The sequence below is a fragment of the Metopolophium dirhodum genome, chromosome 5, assembly GCF_019925205.1.
Source record: "Metopolophium dirhodum isolate CAU chromosome 5, ASM1992520v1, whole genome shotgun sequence".
Classification (NCBI taxonomy): Eukaryota; Metazoa; Arthropoda; class Insecta; order Hemiptera; family Aphididae; genus Metopolophium; species Metopolophium dirhodum.
The window spans coordinates 22,608,335-22,626,443 of record NC_083564.1 but is presented as its reverse complement, the minus strand read 5'-3'; the positions used below and the strand labels follow the sequence as shown (position 1 = coordinate 22,626,443).

At 35.0% G+C, this 18,109-nt stretch overlaps 1 protein-coding gene across 1 annotated transcript in view; it reads right to left on the bottom strand.

The window, feature by feature from the left end:
* Nucleotides 1-175: 175 nt before the first annotated feature.
* The window catches only part of LOC132944403 (zwei Ig domain protein zig-8-like), a 585,143-nt gene continuing 567,209 nt past the window's right edge, over nt 176-18,109 (bottom strand). Inside the window, exons 4-6 of the mRNA XM_061013722.1 lie at nt 13,836-14,046; nt 10,894-11,193; nt 176-2,996 (exon numbers count right to left, since the gene is read on the bottom strand). Of these exons, the coding sequence (XP_060869705.1) occupies nt 2,815-2,996; nt 10,894-11,193; nt 13,836-14,046 (693 nt within the window). The 3' untranslated portion in view covers nt 176-2,814. The remainder of the gene's footprint in view (nt 2,997-10,893; nt 11,194-13,835; nt 14,047-18,109) is intronic.

The window sequence follows — 18,109 nt, the reverse complement described above, 5'->3', positions numbered from 1 at the left end:
ACCGAGAAAATAATAAAATACAGTGGAACCTCAATAACTCGAACGTCTATAATATTCGAATTTTCAGTAACTCGAAAGAATGTCTTGGTCCCTGCATTTCAATAAAATGTACCCAAGTACACGGCATTTTTTTTTATAACTCGAATTTTCGTTGACTAGAATTTTTTTTTTTCTGTCCCCGACCGATTCGAGTCATCGATGGGTCTCACTAAGTGTAACAAATAAACATAAATAATAATAAATTAATATAAACGTATTGAGTAAAAATAATATAAATAATTGTATACATCGATTAGAATCCGTCTATAACGCATCCGAAAGTAACCCGTTTTCCATGTCGTTTATAATTTTGGATTTCGCGCGAGCGTTTGATCGACAGCCTTCCCGGGACGCCGTTGCTTCGGTACTCTCGAATAGAGTTTAAATATTTTTACTCGATTTACATATTAAAATTAAGCTGTTCCGTGGCAACATTAGCACTTTAGTTACAGTAATTACCATATTTATCGTTTGAAGAAACCGTAGTAGTTAACTTAATTATACCCGTGAGATTAAATTGAGACGACAAGCTCGTGTGTGAAATAATCATTACCTAATCTAAATCCCAACGAATGTTTGCTAAATTGCATACTGCCGCTGCAGCGTACGAATAATGAATACAAATGTATGGTGCGAATTATTTTTGGCGACACACACACACACACACACACACATACACACACAGGTTTATAGTAAACTAAAATGTCAGAGACAGAGTTTGCATAATTTCATATAACATTTATTACAATAAATTAAAGGTTAGTTTAACGGTACACATTGTTTTCCTTATCTAAAATGTATAATAATATATATTTTTATACACTTTTAGTAGGTAAATAAGTAGTATAATAATAATATATTATATAATATACATATACATATACATACACACATATATATATATATATAACTATTTTTTATTACTTTTTTTTTTTTTTTTTTTGGTTGTTTTGTTATATCAGAAAAATTAACAATTTGAATAAAAATAATAATATTTAAAGTTTTTGATTAAATAATAATAATATAATATGAAACATAACACGTCAATCACTGTACAAAATACGGAAAACATTATTGCAAAACATAAACGAAAACCAACACATACATTGTAAAGTATAACTATATATATAATATGACTCATGATATAGTTTAAATTACAACAATCAAAAGAGGCTAGAACAATATTAATTTACGTGGATAATAAATTATATCAATGCTTCAATAGAATTATGTTATTATTATAGTTTATAATGTAAGGTAATATTACTGTACCGAACGCAAAATTATATAAACTAGTTTCGTTCATATTATTTGATTTTTTGTAGCGTTATAATTAATTACATAGACAGCGCACCATTAGTAGTTATATTTATATATCAATATAATATGTAATCGTCGTAGACTAGAGTAAAAGAATGTTTAAAAATTAGTTATACACGTGCTGTACATGAATTTCAACCGTAAGTAGTATTATTATTTTTATAGCGTAATTTTATACAATACATCTTAAGAAAAAAAAAAAACAAAAAACAATAACAACATTTAGAGCAAAATAGTTAAGTAGTAGTAGTAATAATAATAATAATAATGATAATAATAATTATAACCTATGGTTTTATATTGTATTATAAGTTACTTTTTTTTTTTGAATAATATGCATATTATATTTGATTTTCGCGGACATTTTGAATGTCTGGAAAAAAATGTATACCAAAAACAATAAGCAAATTTCGAACTCTTACAAGTGACCGATATGGTGCATCACTGTACGCGATCGTCATTCGTCTGTGGGGTTATCGACAATTTTATTATTATAATGTACAATATGACAACAATAATATTATAATATAATAGGTTTACATCATAATATAACGTCACATAATATAATATCAACATTGGTCGATTGGCTGTAAACACAATACGTATATATTAGGTATAATATTATTCATTATATATATATATATATTATAATATATTATGGTGGTGTAGTGGGCATAATTAAAAAAAAAAAAAAATAAACATTTTTTTTTTTCTTACCATTAATTTTAAGCTAATCAGTAACTTTTTTCAATCTTTTTTCTTACGATTTGACATCCAATAATAATAATAATAATAATAATAATAATCATAGTAATAATAATAATAATAATGATAGTTATAATAATATTATATTATAATATAGTAAATACACGTAAAAAACTGTACAGTGTACACGTTCGGAAAAGAACTCGTCGCCGACGGACACCTGCGCGATTCGAGTGTATTATAACAATGATTATAATATTATTGGACACAGACTCGTCGCCGCCGCACGGTATTTCATTAACACGATGTTAATATAATATTAACAATCACAATGGATATATAATTGTTATAATATAATCGATAATTATTATTATGATGAATATACTATTGTAACGACAATTATTATTATAATAGCGAAAACAATTCGACTTTGCGCTACCTGTATCGGTGGTGGTACGGCGGAAAATGTATTTCGGTAACGTAATATCATTATTATTATTACCTATAATACCATAGGCGCGTTTCGTCGCAGACGCTAACCTTTCCTGCACGCCACTCGGACGTGGTTTTCCCGTCGGCGACGGTGTGCAATATTTTTTGTTGGTGGGGGGGGGGGAGGGGGCAGGGGGCAGGGTATTTTTCTTTCGTCGTCATTGGATAATAATGTTATTTGGTATGTAAGTCGTGTTCGGCGGCGGCGGCGGCGGTGGCTGCTGTACCGCAGGCTCGTCGCGATCGGGTCCCGCCCGTTTAGACGATCATCGAGTACAGCGTCCGGACGGCAAGGTCGACGGCGAACGCGGTCGTCAGCAGGGCGGCTCTCGTCGAATGGCTGGAGCTGAGTCCCAACACGGCCGACAGGGGCCCCAAGAGGCGGATGGGTATCTGGGTGCCGGAACTGTGTCCCCGCTGTATGGCGGCCGGATGTTCGCCTGCGAGGGCGGACATAGAAAACAAAAGTAAAAACAGATTTTTTTTTTATTAAAAACATTATTCGGCCACGTGACAATGATAAAAAGTATTATATTTTATGATGTCGTGGTTCATATTATTGTTTCGGACGAGTGGGCGACACTCGGGGACAGAGAACGGATATCGCGTTCCCGAGCTCGGGGTCGTCTCGTCTATTCCACCCTTCACCGCGCCCTTGCGCCGTTTCGAAAGGGCGTCTCTACGTTTTCACGACGATCACCACATGCATCGCGAAAGGTTTCCATACTGCCGCAGTAAATAGTGTCAAAGACTAAAATATTTTTTTCTGATCAGATTTGTAGTACAGTCTGCACGATGGTATAATTTTTATATTATATACATGATACTACCCACTTAAATTTTAGATCGCATATAACTTGCACGACGAAAATCATTCCGGTTATCCGTGTTGTGTTTGAAAATGTTAACTACACACCTCCTTCATAATATGTTTTAAACCTCCATATTATGAAGTAGGTGCGTAGTTAACATTTTTAAATTTAGAAATAATGAATTAGATAAAATTTTAAACTGACCGTACGTTAATATCATGTACACATACAAGTGATTTATAGTGATATGTTTTGAAACGTCCTAGAGAGACTGTCCATTTTTCGTTAGCCCCCCCCCCCTCCCTCTAGCTGCTCTAATCTACTTGCAGAACACATCACAACAGCGGATCGAATTTCGGTGTTGTACCTCTTATAAACGGGGCTGGTGTTCCATGACCGATCGTACACGAAAACGGAAAATGTCTCAAACTATGGCGATAACTTACAAGTGGGTGGTAAAATGTGGGTGCGCAGAAAATACCGCAGAGACTAACTGATTTTAGGGCTTCGATATAATATTATATTATATACAGGGTGTAACAGATAGAACTGACTTTTGGAATAACTTTTGTTCTAATCAATAATTAAAATTTTTTTTTTGCATGCAATTTATATTCACTTGCGCCACAAATATATACATCATAAAAAAAATTATTCATATTTTTTAACACTTAAAATAAAAATTTTAAATTTGATTTCCATTTTTTTTTTTTTGGATATATTTAAAATGGCTAATTTGTGAATCTGATTATAAGAACGATTTTGATAGAAAAAAACATTTATCTAACTCAAGTAGTTTATTTCTTAGAATTTTTAAAATATCAATATTTTTTTGATTAAATTAATTTGGAACGTAATAACTCTTTTTAAAATATTTTTTTTTGGGAATTTACTGACATTAGTATATTTCTTAAATTATTTACTTATCATATAATTGTTGTCAAGCCTCTCTGTTACACCTTGTATAAACACAGAATAACGGCTGCTGTATATTATTATCATACCGGTGGCGCATAATATTTTATTTCGATTCTATTACTGACTCATCCTCCCTCCGCCCCGTGATCAGCTCTGACGGGGAAAAGTTATTTTTTTAGTCTTCCCTGCAGTACGCGTTTGTCTGCACACACATAGATATACGTTTCAATGGCGTCCGCTTAAGAGGATTGTTTTAGATAATATTATGCCACGGCGATTCTGTTCGACGATAATCATTTCCCCTCTCCCCTCGTACTGTGTTCATAACGAATCGCGTTCGAAAAATCGAAAATATGACGGAATTCAGTATTTTATCGGGCGTTCGCGCCTGTTAAGTTCATTGTGACGCTGTTCTCCGCTAATCTGAATTGGATGTTTTTCAGCACATTTCTCATTAGTTCGATCCAAATTAATCTAAGTCGTGTAGTATACTGCAGCTATACATGCTTAACTTTATTAGTGTTTCGAAAAACCCGAACTTGTTACTAGCAATTATACAAAATAACGAATGGGTATTTGAAGATAAAAATTTAAGTCGAGATTACACGAACAATTTTTGTTATTGGACTTATAAGAACAAAAACATAATTTTCAGTTACAATTTATTCTCTATACTGACTTATCGAAAGTTTTTCAAATAATTTTTACAGTTTATCACAAACACTAGCCGCCAGGATCAATGAGGTAATGTTTGTACAAACATAGTTTCAAGTAATTTATTTTTGAAAATTAAATTACTAAAGTTTATATTTTAAACGTAAATATAATTACATTGCATTTTTAGTGAGAAACTTTAAATCACACGAAAAACCAAAAGAAATTCTACAGTCTTAATAGATTGCCTACATATTTCAAAATATGTACATTTCTAATTGCATAATATAAATATTATAAACGTATACCTAATTGCATAGAAAATAATGTTTCATTTCAAAGCTACTAATTTATAAAGAACCAACTTCCATGTTAAATTAGATACTAAACTTAAGTAATTTATGTAGATTTTAAAAATTTACATTTCGTCGTATGGTAAAAGTTTGTTTTTAATTAAGCGTCGCATTTTTTTTTTTCAATTTTAGATCAAGGAACACGCCGATTATTATTTATTACTTAAATACTTTAGGAATCACACCGATGCACCGGAGTATAATATTATTTTCAAGTTAACTTTTTGAAAGTTCTATACACTGCAGGAGCAGTCGCGAATACCGTATGAATATTAATGAGCTCTCGGAAGTACTTTTAGGAGATATAATTTCCTATGTTCGCGTTTTTATAGTAGCCTAGTATAGTGGAATAAGATTAATCGTTTATTGTGTTTACATTTTCGAATATTCGATGAGTTGGCAATTTTATAGTAGGTATTAAAATTAAATTTTCTATCGCAAGAGCAGTTTGTTGAAGTTGAAAATTCGGACGGAAAATCGATAAAGTAATCTAAAGAAGTGATGATTTTTTTTTTTCATAAAACTGATATCCTGGGGCCTGGATGCTATTTATATACTTAAGGCTAAAGAACCATTATCTAGCGTAACGTGTAATATTGATACGTTTTAAATGGATGTACGCTAATTTTCCACTCGTATCATATCATAATACGTACAATTTAGTATTTACCTCGCCGGGGTGTTTTAACGTAACAAAAAAAAAAAAATTTAAAAACGAAGCGAATTGAACAAAATCCACAACATTCGATGACGCGTCGGGCGTCGATCGGTCTTGTGCGGTAACAATAATATTATTATCGACTATAATAGGTAGTTAGGTGATAATAAGTTGACGGTAGAAATCGTAAGGGGAGTGATACTCGGGAGGACAGTATATATTATACGAATAATCGGACTACCGTACAGTTTTCGAACGATCCGAGTGAATTTCGACTGTGCGCTCGATATGATAATAATAATATAATAATACGAAATATTATATTATTCTATACGTACGCGTGTGCACACAACCACCTACGAGCGCGCTCACATCTCATTCGTCTCTCGCCGCGACTTAATATGGAAATGTATTCACGGCGACCGTTTTTATATAATCCTACCCGACGGCAAATTTAATTAACACATCGTGCCGTATAATATCACTCGGCGTCGCGCTAATTTTTGCGCTCTCTCGAAACCGTATAGGTAGGTAGGTAGGTAGGTATATATTATGATAAAGCCGCATCCTGCGCCTCGCTAAAACACTAAAGCGCGCCGACAATTATTTCGATATGATAATATCGTGTCTTGCTCCTACGACGGCGTGTGGCGGTGTGGCTCAGAAGTTTGCCCCCAACTGCAACACACACACACACACACACACACACGTGCTTTGCGCAGTAGTCGTCGGTTTCCCCCGTCGATTTATCGTTTTGGCTCGGATCTCGAGGGCAACCCGAAACGTCATTGCGTATAATACGAATATACACAGTGCTTAGGAGGGGGGGGGGAAGTTAAATCCCCTTATTTGTGTCTCCGGTACTACCCCCTCGATTTACGCCGTAATTTCTCGGGCACGCCACTGGTAGTCGTAGTAAATGATTACGAAACACTCACCCTCGGAAAGATACGTCCTGATGTAATATTACGTACAAAAATCCGCGTCGAAAACTCACCGTCAGAGCAGTTTTTCTAAAAGACAATAACTCGTCGGCGTATCCTGCAAGTCTTACCAATTCATTTCCAAAACGATTCTTATATTTTCAAATCGACAATATTGTTTGATAATTATTCCTGAATACCGGACACGCTTTGAATCATGACGTATCAAACCGCATAATATTCAACGTTATACCTAATATATCTTTTGTTTAGTGTTTTTTTTGTCGCTGCGGTCGCGTTTTATTTCATTCTTACCGATTTCCGATGCGTACAAACATTATACCATGAACAATTAATGGCTGTTTATTATATATACTTGAAAACCCAATGATTAATGGAGACATTATTATTCATTTTTAAGCGTTTATTATGTTTCAGTTCGCATATAAAAAAATATTGTTTTAGATGGGAAACACCGCACTTAATAAATTACTTAACGGAATAAACCATTCTTATTTTTTTTTTTTTTTTTTAACGTTCAACGACAATAAATAAACATTATAATTTGACAATTTGTACGTATTAAAAGTGTTAAAGAAAAATACAACACAGTGAAAGCTACATTTAAAACAAGGTTGGTCACAGTTTTAACGGAATATGAATATAATATTTAATTTATTCAAACAAATTGTTGTATAAGATTGGGTTCTATTTGCTAGTTATCGGTTATTATGTAAGCAATATTGTTTTAAACGCCATTGTCGTACGAATAACTGTTTTCAGCTCGAATTCCAAAATCATATTATAACTATATTGATTAAAACAAAAATTGTCTAGACGATTATTCGAATGGTGTGTACAGTCTGGCGAGTGGAATCGAGTTCCACCTAATAATATTATCCGAATCATTTTCATTAAGACGTTATATTAGGAGATATTAGAAGACGGCATATTAATAACGAGTAATTTGAAACATATTGTGTTCATATTCGAATCGTTAAACATTTTATCGTACATGTATTATAGGTAGACAGTACTCTTATGAATAATTTATATATCTCTTTAACAATGCGATGATAATATTATTACTTTAAATGGGATAACGCACAGATAAAAGAATAATATAGTCTTGCAGCGTGTATATGCGCTAATATTCTAAATGTACCCATAGATCGTTTTAAACAATAATTTGGGTGTGTTTTCTGTTATTTTATTTACAACGCGACACTAAGATTTCACGTTCATAAATTAATGTAATTTTAATAATTTATGAAAACATCAATATTGTGTACGTCAATACAATTTACATCTTCTCTAGATTTTGTTGAAACCTATTTGTGAATTTTCTGTAATATAATATAACTACAAGAATATCGATATAATTTTTTTTTATTATTGTTATTGATGTTGTTATATCTTTTTCAATTTCGGGGTTTCGAGATGTCGCAGTTTTGTAATATTTTAAATCACGCGATTACCTTCTGAAAGACACCTAGACACTGATGTACCGATATTGCCTATACATCGCGCCGGCAAAATGATAGTATGGCATAAAATATTATCATCGAGAATAATGAGATACAATTTTTTTTAAACTGAAATCAGTACACGCTTGTTAAGGATTTTTTGGATATTTGAGCGCAATTTGAATACGGTTACAAATCACTCGTAACACGTTCAGTGTAAGACCTAGCCACATTAGAAATTAAAGAATCCCAATAAACTATAATAATATATTATTTTAACAGATATTTTTCTCGCTTTTCCTAACGTTTATTATTTAAAAGAAATAATAACTCAAATAGTTTTCGGGCCGGAGAAAAAATATTAAATAAGATTTGTGTGCGGAGTTTGACACTTTAAGTGCTTTCGTTGTTTGTTAAATTTTTTTTTATAGCATTCGTATAGTTTTGAGTAAGTTACAATGATGTTATTTATTTGTTCATAATTTATGAGTAATTAAACGCCAGCGGTGTAATCTAAAACTCGAACCCAGGGAAACCTAACATCTGTACCTTATAACTTATGATTTATTTGGTCTGAATTATTTCCATTCGATTTCGCGGGGAACGAAAAACGCATTTGTTAAGTCAAACACTTCAAATACAGCAGAGGGATCACGGTTATATATACATATATATATACTATACGTAATATATATATATTTAGGCAGTATGAGTCGCACGTACGGTTGAATCGTTCGTGAATATTATAATGGCCATTGCGGTGAAGGGATTTCGGGAGAACAACAGACTGCTTAGATTTGAATCCTAAATTAGACCTAACCTAACCGGATAGGTCGGGCCGCCTGCTCGTGGCAGCTGATATTGAAATTGGTTAATTTTTTGTTGTCTGCGAAGAGACGTACGCACCAGCTATAATATAAACGACAGCGAACGACGATAATAATATAATCTCAAAATCATAACATTAAGTTGTGTAATAATTAATAGGGGGGGGGGATGGTGTGCTGCGGTGGTCGGCCGCTGTGTCACTGATGTGTGCTGCGGTCAAGCATCTGCATCCCCCCCCCCCCCCCCCCCCCCACGTACACGTTATATACGTGTTTCCAAAACCCCAATCGCGACCCCCCTAAAAAACGTTATAACGGCCCCAGGGTTATCTACAAAATCCAACGTAAATTCGGATAACATTGAATCGAGTCCCGCAAATACTTTTGGGTCATCGGAGTTTAGTCCGACCAATATTGTTAGGTTTTTCGTGTTGAGTCCATTGAGCCTTTTAGCGTTACCCTGGGCACACCACGTGGATGTTGGCTGAGCAATTTCCCAAAAAATGTGCGTGATTGTTCGCACTTTTTTTAATCGGAATAATAATAAGCATAAGGAGTCGATTAATCAAATATAAAATAATAGTTATGTGTAATAGGACGTGGAAGGTTAAAGGTCGCCACCGGCTAACAGGTAACTATGACATTTTCTCTATACGGACTCAATTCAAAGGGAAATGGTAAACTCCTACAAATGTAGTGTTATCTCCTACAAAATATAGTGTTAACTACTACAAAAGATAGTGTTAACTCCTATAAAAGATAGTGTTAACTCCTATAAAAGATAGTGTTAACTCCTACAAAAAATTAATACCGTATTGCTGTAAAAAATATCAGTCTTGCAATATATTAACATATAAAATAAAAATGGTTCGAAAAATATAATAAAAATGTTAATAAAACAATAATCATTATCATTTACGATAAACTTTTTTTGAAAAAAATAATTAAAAATTCAATAAAACAATACTAAGTCATAATCATTTACGTATATTTTTGTGGCGTACTTTGGAGATAAACTCTAAACGTGAAATTTCTCCTCGTATATATTTATCTTTTTGATTAAGTATAAATTGATGTTTAGAAATAGTTTTTGCCTGTCTGCGTTGTGTTGTATGACTGCTTCTAATTTTAATGTATGTTTCGGTCTGAATATCTTTCAAAACTTTCACGAATAAATGGAGATTTGTATGATGATGATAAAAACTACTATTAAATCTTGAATGAAATGATTCACATGCATTTGCAGTATAGTATATAATATGGATATAATCTAACCTTCGACAATCATCATACAGCGTATAGACAAGCTCCATTCAAGCGTTTGTTTATTAAATAATGTATATTTATTATTTTCAAGTTATGATAATTTTGAGCTTTTTGAGCTTTTCAACTTCAAAATTGTAAATTTAAGTAATAATATAACCCTATTTTTTAAAGGGAAAAATTTCTATGTAGGAGATTACAATATCTTTGATTTTCAGGTAAAAATTTTAAAAGGTTATTAGTGTTGTAGGAGTTTACATTTAATGATGATTCAGGTAAAAAGGAGGTTATTCGTGTAGGAGTTTACATTTGGCCAATTCAAAGATACCGGGATATAACGAGCTGGACCCGATTCAAACGCTCAACAGGTAGCACGGACTCGATTACCGGCAAATCCAATCGATATAAAAAAAAAAAATTTACACACAATACATAACGATCAACAGTCGTAGCTGTCGCGTACCGTTCAAGACGTGCAGGTACGCGCTGGCCGAGTCCAAGTTGGACGGCTGACACGTGTAGTTGCCCGAGTCGTGGAGCACCGCGTTGTTGATGGTCAACGTGGCCACCATCGTGTTGGCGTCCAACCGTTCGCTGCTGATCACCTTGGCGCCCTTGCCGTAGTCCAGCACCCGCTTGTTGTTCTGGTACCAGAATATGTAGTCCGGGTCCCGGACGCTCTGCCGGATCACGCACTTCAGGCTCACCGAGCTGCCCTCCATCACGTGGATGTCCGACTCGCCCATGATCTCGATCTTTGGCACTGAAACGGGTAGGCACGGGTGAGTTATACATGCATTTTAGACGTCGAGTCGCGATTTCCATCGCAACGGTTATTCCAATGGAATATCGTTATAATTATACTACTGTGACGGTTGTCGGGTTTCGGATATTCACGTCGCATAATATTTACGATAATATCATACCCGTCAATCGTTCAATAAAAATGTCAACAATTTTTTTCAAATTTTTTTCCACACGTAACGTATGACCTATTACTGAGTTCGTGTTTGTTCGATTTACACGAGGATCGTATTGAAAATGCGTCGGTGTACTATAGGGCGGGGATGGGCAACTCAACGCCACTTGAGGGCCGATTTTGAATGTGCGAAAATCTAGCGGGTCAGAGAACATAGAGAGCAAAAAAAAAAAAAACCTAATGTCTATTATTGTTTACGTTTAATAGTTCAATGCTAAGATAAGAATTAATATCTACGTTTTACGATAAACATTATATCGGTTTTCATAATAATTGTACAAATATAAAAAAATAAAATACAGAAAAATCTTGACATTTTTTATTTTTATAAGCTAAATTGAAATGTAGCACGGGCCAGTGAAAAATGGTACGCGGCCCGCCCATCCCTGCTATAGGGGATCACGGGGCATGTTATAGTGTTACACGGGGCAATGCGTTAAGGCAGTGGTTGTCAACCTTTTTGGGTCCACGGCTCCTTTTGATTTTGAAATAAAATATACGGCTCCCATACGAACATTTAAAATAAACAAATTTACATTACTTATAATAATTTTAATCTAACTTTATTTAATGATAAACATGTAATTAGGTATTAATAATAGGAAACATTTTTTTGAGATTTATTTTTTACATACAGTTAAAAAATTAATACATTAATAATAATTTTAATTTTTAATGGGACGGCTGTGCTTGTTTTTGTTGCATTAAATCATCAAATCGTGGGGTAAATTTTGATAGTGCGATTCTCATTTCCTTTTCGGTATTTAGTTTTCCTCTGTATTTACTTTTGATAACTGCTAAGGCCGAAAAACCCGTTTCACATAAGTATGAAGAAGCAAATGGAATTAAAGTCCTGATAGCCTTATTGGTTATTACTCGATATCGCAAACACGGTTATCGACGGTTATCTCACACATGCAACATGTAATATGTATTGGTGCGCCGAAATTTTATTTTTAGTTTCTATTGCGAACGCGGCTCCCTTGATAATAACCGGCGACGCCCCTGGGAGCCGCGACGCACAGGTTGAAAACCCCTGCGTTAAGGTATCAATAATTATTTGTATTATATTAAGCAGTTCGTAACACCAAAATAATCGCGCGAAATTATCGGATTCCATCGTGCTCGCTATCGTTGTTGAGTCGGTTTGATTTCAAACATATTTTTAATAAATAAATTGAAAGAAATAAAAATTTGTTGTATCGATCAAGTGTTTCTTCCACAGTTATTCTTTGAGGGAAGTATTTTTTATTTCAATACACTGTCTGTCTTGTACAGGAATTATTGTAAATTATTATTTATTATATTTCATTGGAATCATCTGTCTTGAAAAAAATAATTATTGCGTTCTAAATAAAATCGTTAAAGATGGCCAGTCGCGGGGCCAACTGCAGTTACGAGGAAGACTGTTACAGAATGTTAGATGCTAACTAAAACTTGATTATATTTCTTATCAATTATTTTAATGCATGGCGTATAATACATCTAATTTACCTGTGTTTATTCAAAGTAATTTTGTGGAAATGTAATTTAGTTATACTGGACTAAGGATAGGTACTTGCCGGTAAATACAGTTCGCACGGTTTATTAACAAGTATAGGCAGATAAAATCGTGTGAACACGCCGTACGTTTTTGCTAAATATTCATCTCCAATATAATATGGATTAATTTTGTATCTATTAAAATGAATGATTGGACAAGGCTAGATACGTCAAACATGATATCAAAACGTATGTCGACTAATTTGTAAAATTTTATCTCAGATATTTAACATATTGCCCCGTCCTGGGCTAGAGTTTAGAGCGGAACAGAGTACCTATAGGTGTTATTTCACACCGTCGGTATTGACGCATACATATTTCTAAATGCATTTTAACTGATAATTGTGTAAATTTAAAACTAATACGGAAACAGTTTACTGCAGTCTTACACGGAGCATTTATTTTAAGTATAAATGTGATTTACTTTTCGACAAATGTGACGGGATCAAATTTTGTTTTTGAATATAATATTGTTGTGGAAATCCGATTTAGAAAACGAGTGGAAACTCGTATTTAGTCGTAATTAACGGTATGATAATATTACACTTTATCATACGACGTATGATTTTGACTTTTAATTAAATTCGATCAGACTTTATTATTATTATGTAAATTATTGTAAAACGATTATGGCGCCGTTGAAATGTAATTAAAATTAACAATTACTGATATGGCGGGTACGTATTGTATTCTCGCGCACACATATTATTATTATTTTATCGGTCCTCATTTTCGCAACATTCACAAATTACGACGTCCGAACACTTACAAACGTCACACGCATGACAATAATATGATATAAAGTCAAAATATTGTGTGTGTGTGTGTGTGTGTGTTTTTTTAGGGATATAGTTTTGCTCGATAGGCGTTGTCGTGGTACTTACCTACGACATTGAGCTGAACCAAATGGCTCATTTTAGGCGATGTATTTATTTGACATTCGTAAATGCCGGCGTCCCTGGGCTGCACATATTTTATCTGCAACGTCCACGTGCACGTGGGCTCGACCAGAAATATTCGGAACCTATCGTCGGCGATGAACAGCAGCCAATCGATGGTGAGTATGTGCGAGTCCCGCCGCCGTATCCATGAAACCTGCAATACAATGTAAGCCGGATATTTCATATTAAATCAAAGCGAGCTCGATAAAATAATAAACTATATAATATTATTATAAAAATAACAGAGTGAAATAATTGCGATTTCCCGTATAATCCAGGTTTATGTTTTTAATTAATAAAATAACCGAGAGATCGAAATAAACTTGGCATGCTCGTGTGACGGAGGGTTGTCCGGGGGGGGGGGGAGGAGGGTAACGAAATGTGAAATTAAAACTTGGGTATAGGTAAAGATAAAAAGTTCCGCTGGCGGGTTGCCACTGCAGTATGAAACAGAAATGTGTAGGAAAAAAATAATTTATTAATATGACAAAAAAAAAAAAACCTAAATATGCTTTTAAATTAATTTGAGGGTACTTTGGTGAATCGTTAGTATTGCATTTAGTTATGATAATTTCACGGTTTTATTTATTTTATATATAATATTAAGTGAATACAATGGGAGGGACGGTGCTGATATTATAATATTAAATTTTTTATTCACAATTAATATCATAATAATATTTAAACCGTGGAACGAAAACGATTATGCCCGGTTCTCGGTTGTGTAATTCATAAGTGTATTGTAATTGTTTTACTTTTCTGGAGAGTAAGTTAATATTTCGTTACTAGGCGTAAAAGACTATATCGGTCTTAAAATGTCTTAACGAGTTGTCCGTTTCTGTTGTACGAGTAATCAATGTTTTTTCCGTGTAATTATAGCCGGCTGTCATCGATACTTTTTCTACAAACCCATAATTATGGCATAACGTTTATCGTTTAAAATCATCCGAAAATGGGTTCGGTTTTAATTATAAACCATCATTATTATTATTACGTATTATGTTATTGCGCACCATACCAATATTCAGCAACCTGTACGCATATCGATTAGCCGTTATTCGGTCCATTACGGCGGCTCTTAACGGCCGTTGTGTGCTAACTGCATAAGTGGAGTGGTAATTTGATATTCCGCGAGAAGATTTATGACTTAATGCAGTCCAAGTACAATTGGCCACATTTTGGCGAATTATTATTCGACGTGTGCAATTACATTATACAATTCCATTACCGTCGAGACGTCATTTCCATTTTCATATCCGCCGGACACGACGGTTTTATCCGCAACGATATTGATATTGTAATGTCCGTACCGAAAAGGCTGTACATAACGTGTTCGACCGATGTTAAAAACAGAAGACCTATCATGGTAGTATTGTGTTTGGTTGCCGACGGGTTTGCGGAACGAAACGCAAGACAGTAATAATTGTATATTGAAAAATATAATGGTAGGTAAGATGGACAATGGACAGAGACAATGGACGCGTTCGGACGTTTTAATTATACGAACATTATATTTTAATATGATCGTAACATTATTGTTATAAGACTTTAGAGACGTCGTACCGTAAAATGTTTTCGAAAAAATAACAACGCCGTGTTATGGTTTATACACGTCATCCGGTAGGTTAGGACTTGTAGTGGTACATTGGTATTCGTTTTGGGTGCATAAAGTGAATTGTGCGATTTTTTTTTTTTATGGAATAAAAAACGAATTGGAATTCGATAAAAACTCAAATATTCGTTATTCAGTCTGAAAATTTGCTACGTGAATTTATTTTAAAAAAAACTTAATCTCGTTCTTCTTCAAAACGAGCGTGTACCGCTGCACTACTGTATATATGTATACATATAGCTGCGTATGACATTATGTCACGTACATTTTATTCCGACGCGTTTGGGTATTTTTAGGAAATTTTCCACGATATGTTTTTCTCCGAGGGGAGGCGGCGGCTTATGGTAGTAACTGTGAGTTAATGGATTTTCGGCGAGCGGGTCGCGATCGGGTAGCGGTGGCGGGGAAAGAAATAACAATAAAGTATAAAGGTGGGTTATTTTTTTTACCCCGTGCTTTTCGCGACAATAACACGGGTTTAAATGGGGCGCGTTACTGTTCGGCAAACTTAACGGTCCCCCCGAATTCATTTTTACAATGTCCCCGACCCCGTCGCCGCGCTCCCGCCGCGCCGATCGCCAGTCCGCCGCCTGCACCCCGCCGGCTAGACCTCTAGAACCCTCCACCGACGAACTCGTAGAGAGAGAGAGAGACACACACACACACACACACACACACACACATAATAATATACTATATTGTAGGAGCACATATTTTTAAACCGTCAATTCGCTCACATCGCTGGCCGGTCATTTGTGCTGCGCCGGCGGAGGAGGAAAAGGTAATTTTATTTAGTGCCCCGTGGCCAAGGGGAACGTTGATTAAATAACTATCGTGTAAAAACCACCCCTGCGCCGGCGAAGAGGCTTAACAATATTGCGCTACAGACAAAGTATATATAAATATATAGGTTATACAATATATATATATATGTGTACATTATTTATAACGCGCCATGTTCGGTGAGGGGTGAAGGGTAATGTTGGGGGAGGGGGAAGGAAACTTTTCACTCGTCTTTGTCGCCCAGTTATTTATTTTATTATTTTATCCTCTCCGCACTCTCACTGGTCGCTTCTCCGTCGTAGTGCAATCCTCGTGTTCGTGCGGTGGACGCGTGGCAAAGCCCCGGCGTGAGTTTTTACGATTCCACCCGAAGCCACGGCGGCAGACCGGTCGTAAATAGAAAATTGCCTCGTCTTTTGCGAATTTTCGTCGCAATAAAAGCGTATTGCGTGCGCACAATCGCGCCTACGATCACCGTAGATCGTCAACCGACCATGGTCGTGTTCGTATGAACCAGTAGCGGTTCTGGTATAAAATTATCGAGGAGGCGAGAATTTCGTACCGTTCTCAAAGTCCTCTCTGCATATCATGTGCACGACGAATACCTCCGCAGAGACTCCTCCGTCGTGTCGTACATATTATAATATTATCATGACGTATTGTCTTAGGCATTTTTTCTTTCAAAATCTGGCAGAGGGAGCACTGTTGGCGTCAACATAAAAAAACCAAAGAAAATACTCATCGCATAGAAAACAAAACAGTTAGGCATTGACGAAATTAGAAATCAGAAATCAGGATAGGTAATGATAATGATGTTAACATTTTATTATACGATTGCAATTGTTGATAAATAATTTAGTGACAACTTGTTACGATATTATGTTGATTGATAATTTATTGTCGGCTCGTTGTAGCTACGTGCTGAACATCTAAACTCAATTTGTTCCCAAAGGTCATCCTAACTCTGAGCCGAGGTAAACGGCAGATGCGATAGTCATGTCCAGTCTCTCAAAGAGAGTCACGCCTCCGCTATTCATATTATTCTATATGGTTCTGTGTGTGCAATTTGTGAACACATTTACCAACCGTGTGACCGTGGTGGCCGTTGCCTCCAAGGCGGAGGCCATCGTACCGGACGAATAAATTTAGGAAATACACTTTTAAACAAAAACAACGAGTCAACGCAAGGTACCTCATTGGTCCCGTCCATTCATTAATTTATTTCGCTAATTATAAAAATACGATTTGACAATATTGTATAGTTAAAATCATTAAAACCTCGTAGGTATTCGAAAGGCAGCTCGAAAGGGACCAGCGAGCAATCTGCAAGCTCAAGTTCGAAAAAAATATTAATGTTACAATTTTAATGATCATTCAATATAATATATATATATAAAATTATGCTTAGAAGGAGGAGACATTCGTCGTGTAATTTTGACAGCAAAGAAATCGTATCAAAAAATCTGCCACTCGTCGTTAAAAACTCTACAAGACATAACATTAATCGAATTGGTGCCAAAAATGGACCGATGTGAATTTTAATTTACTAACACATAGTGATTTTATCGAATGTCATTAAAACGCTGCTCGAAAGTAGAATACTTCATAAAATATTTGTGATTTTTATGACGTCTTGGGAATCTCTCCAGTTGGGCGATTTTGGACAATATAGTCACTGATTTGTCCGTACACCTGTTATTTTTAACATCACTATAATTACGTGTTGCGTTTATTGTTTTAAGCTCATATTTTATAACGAACGAGCGTGATGGATAGATTTCGAAAATTTGTCTGTAACACCTCACGGTCATCCCACTCGGGG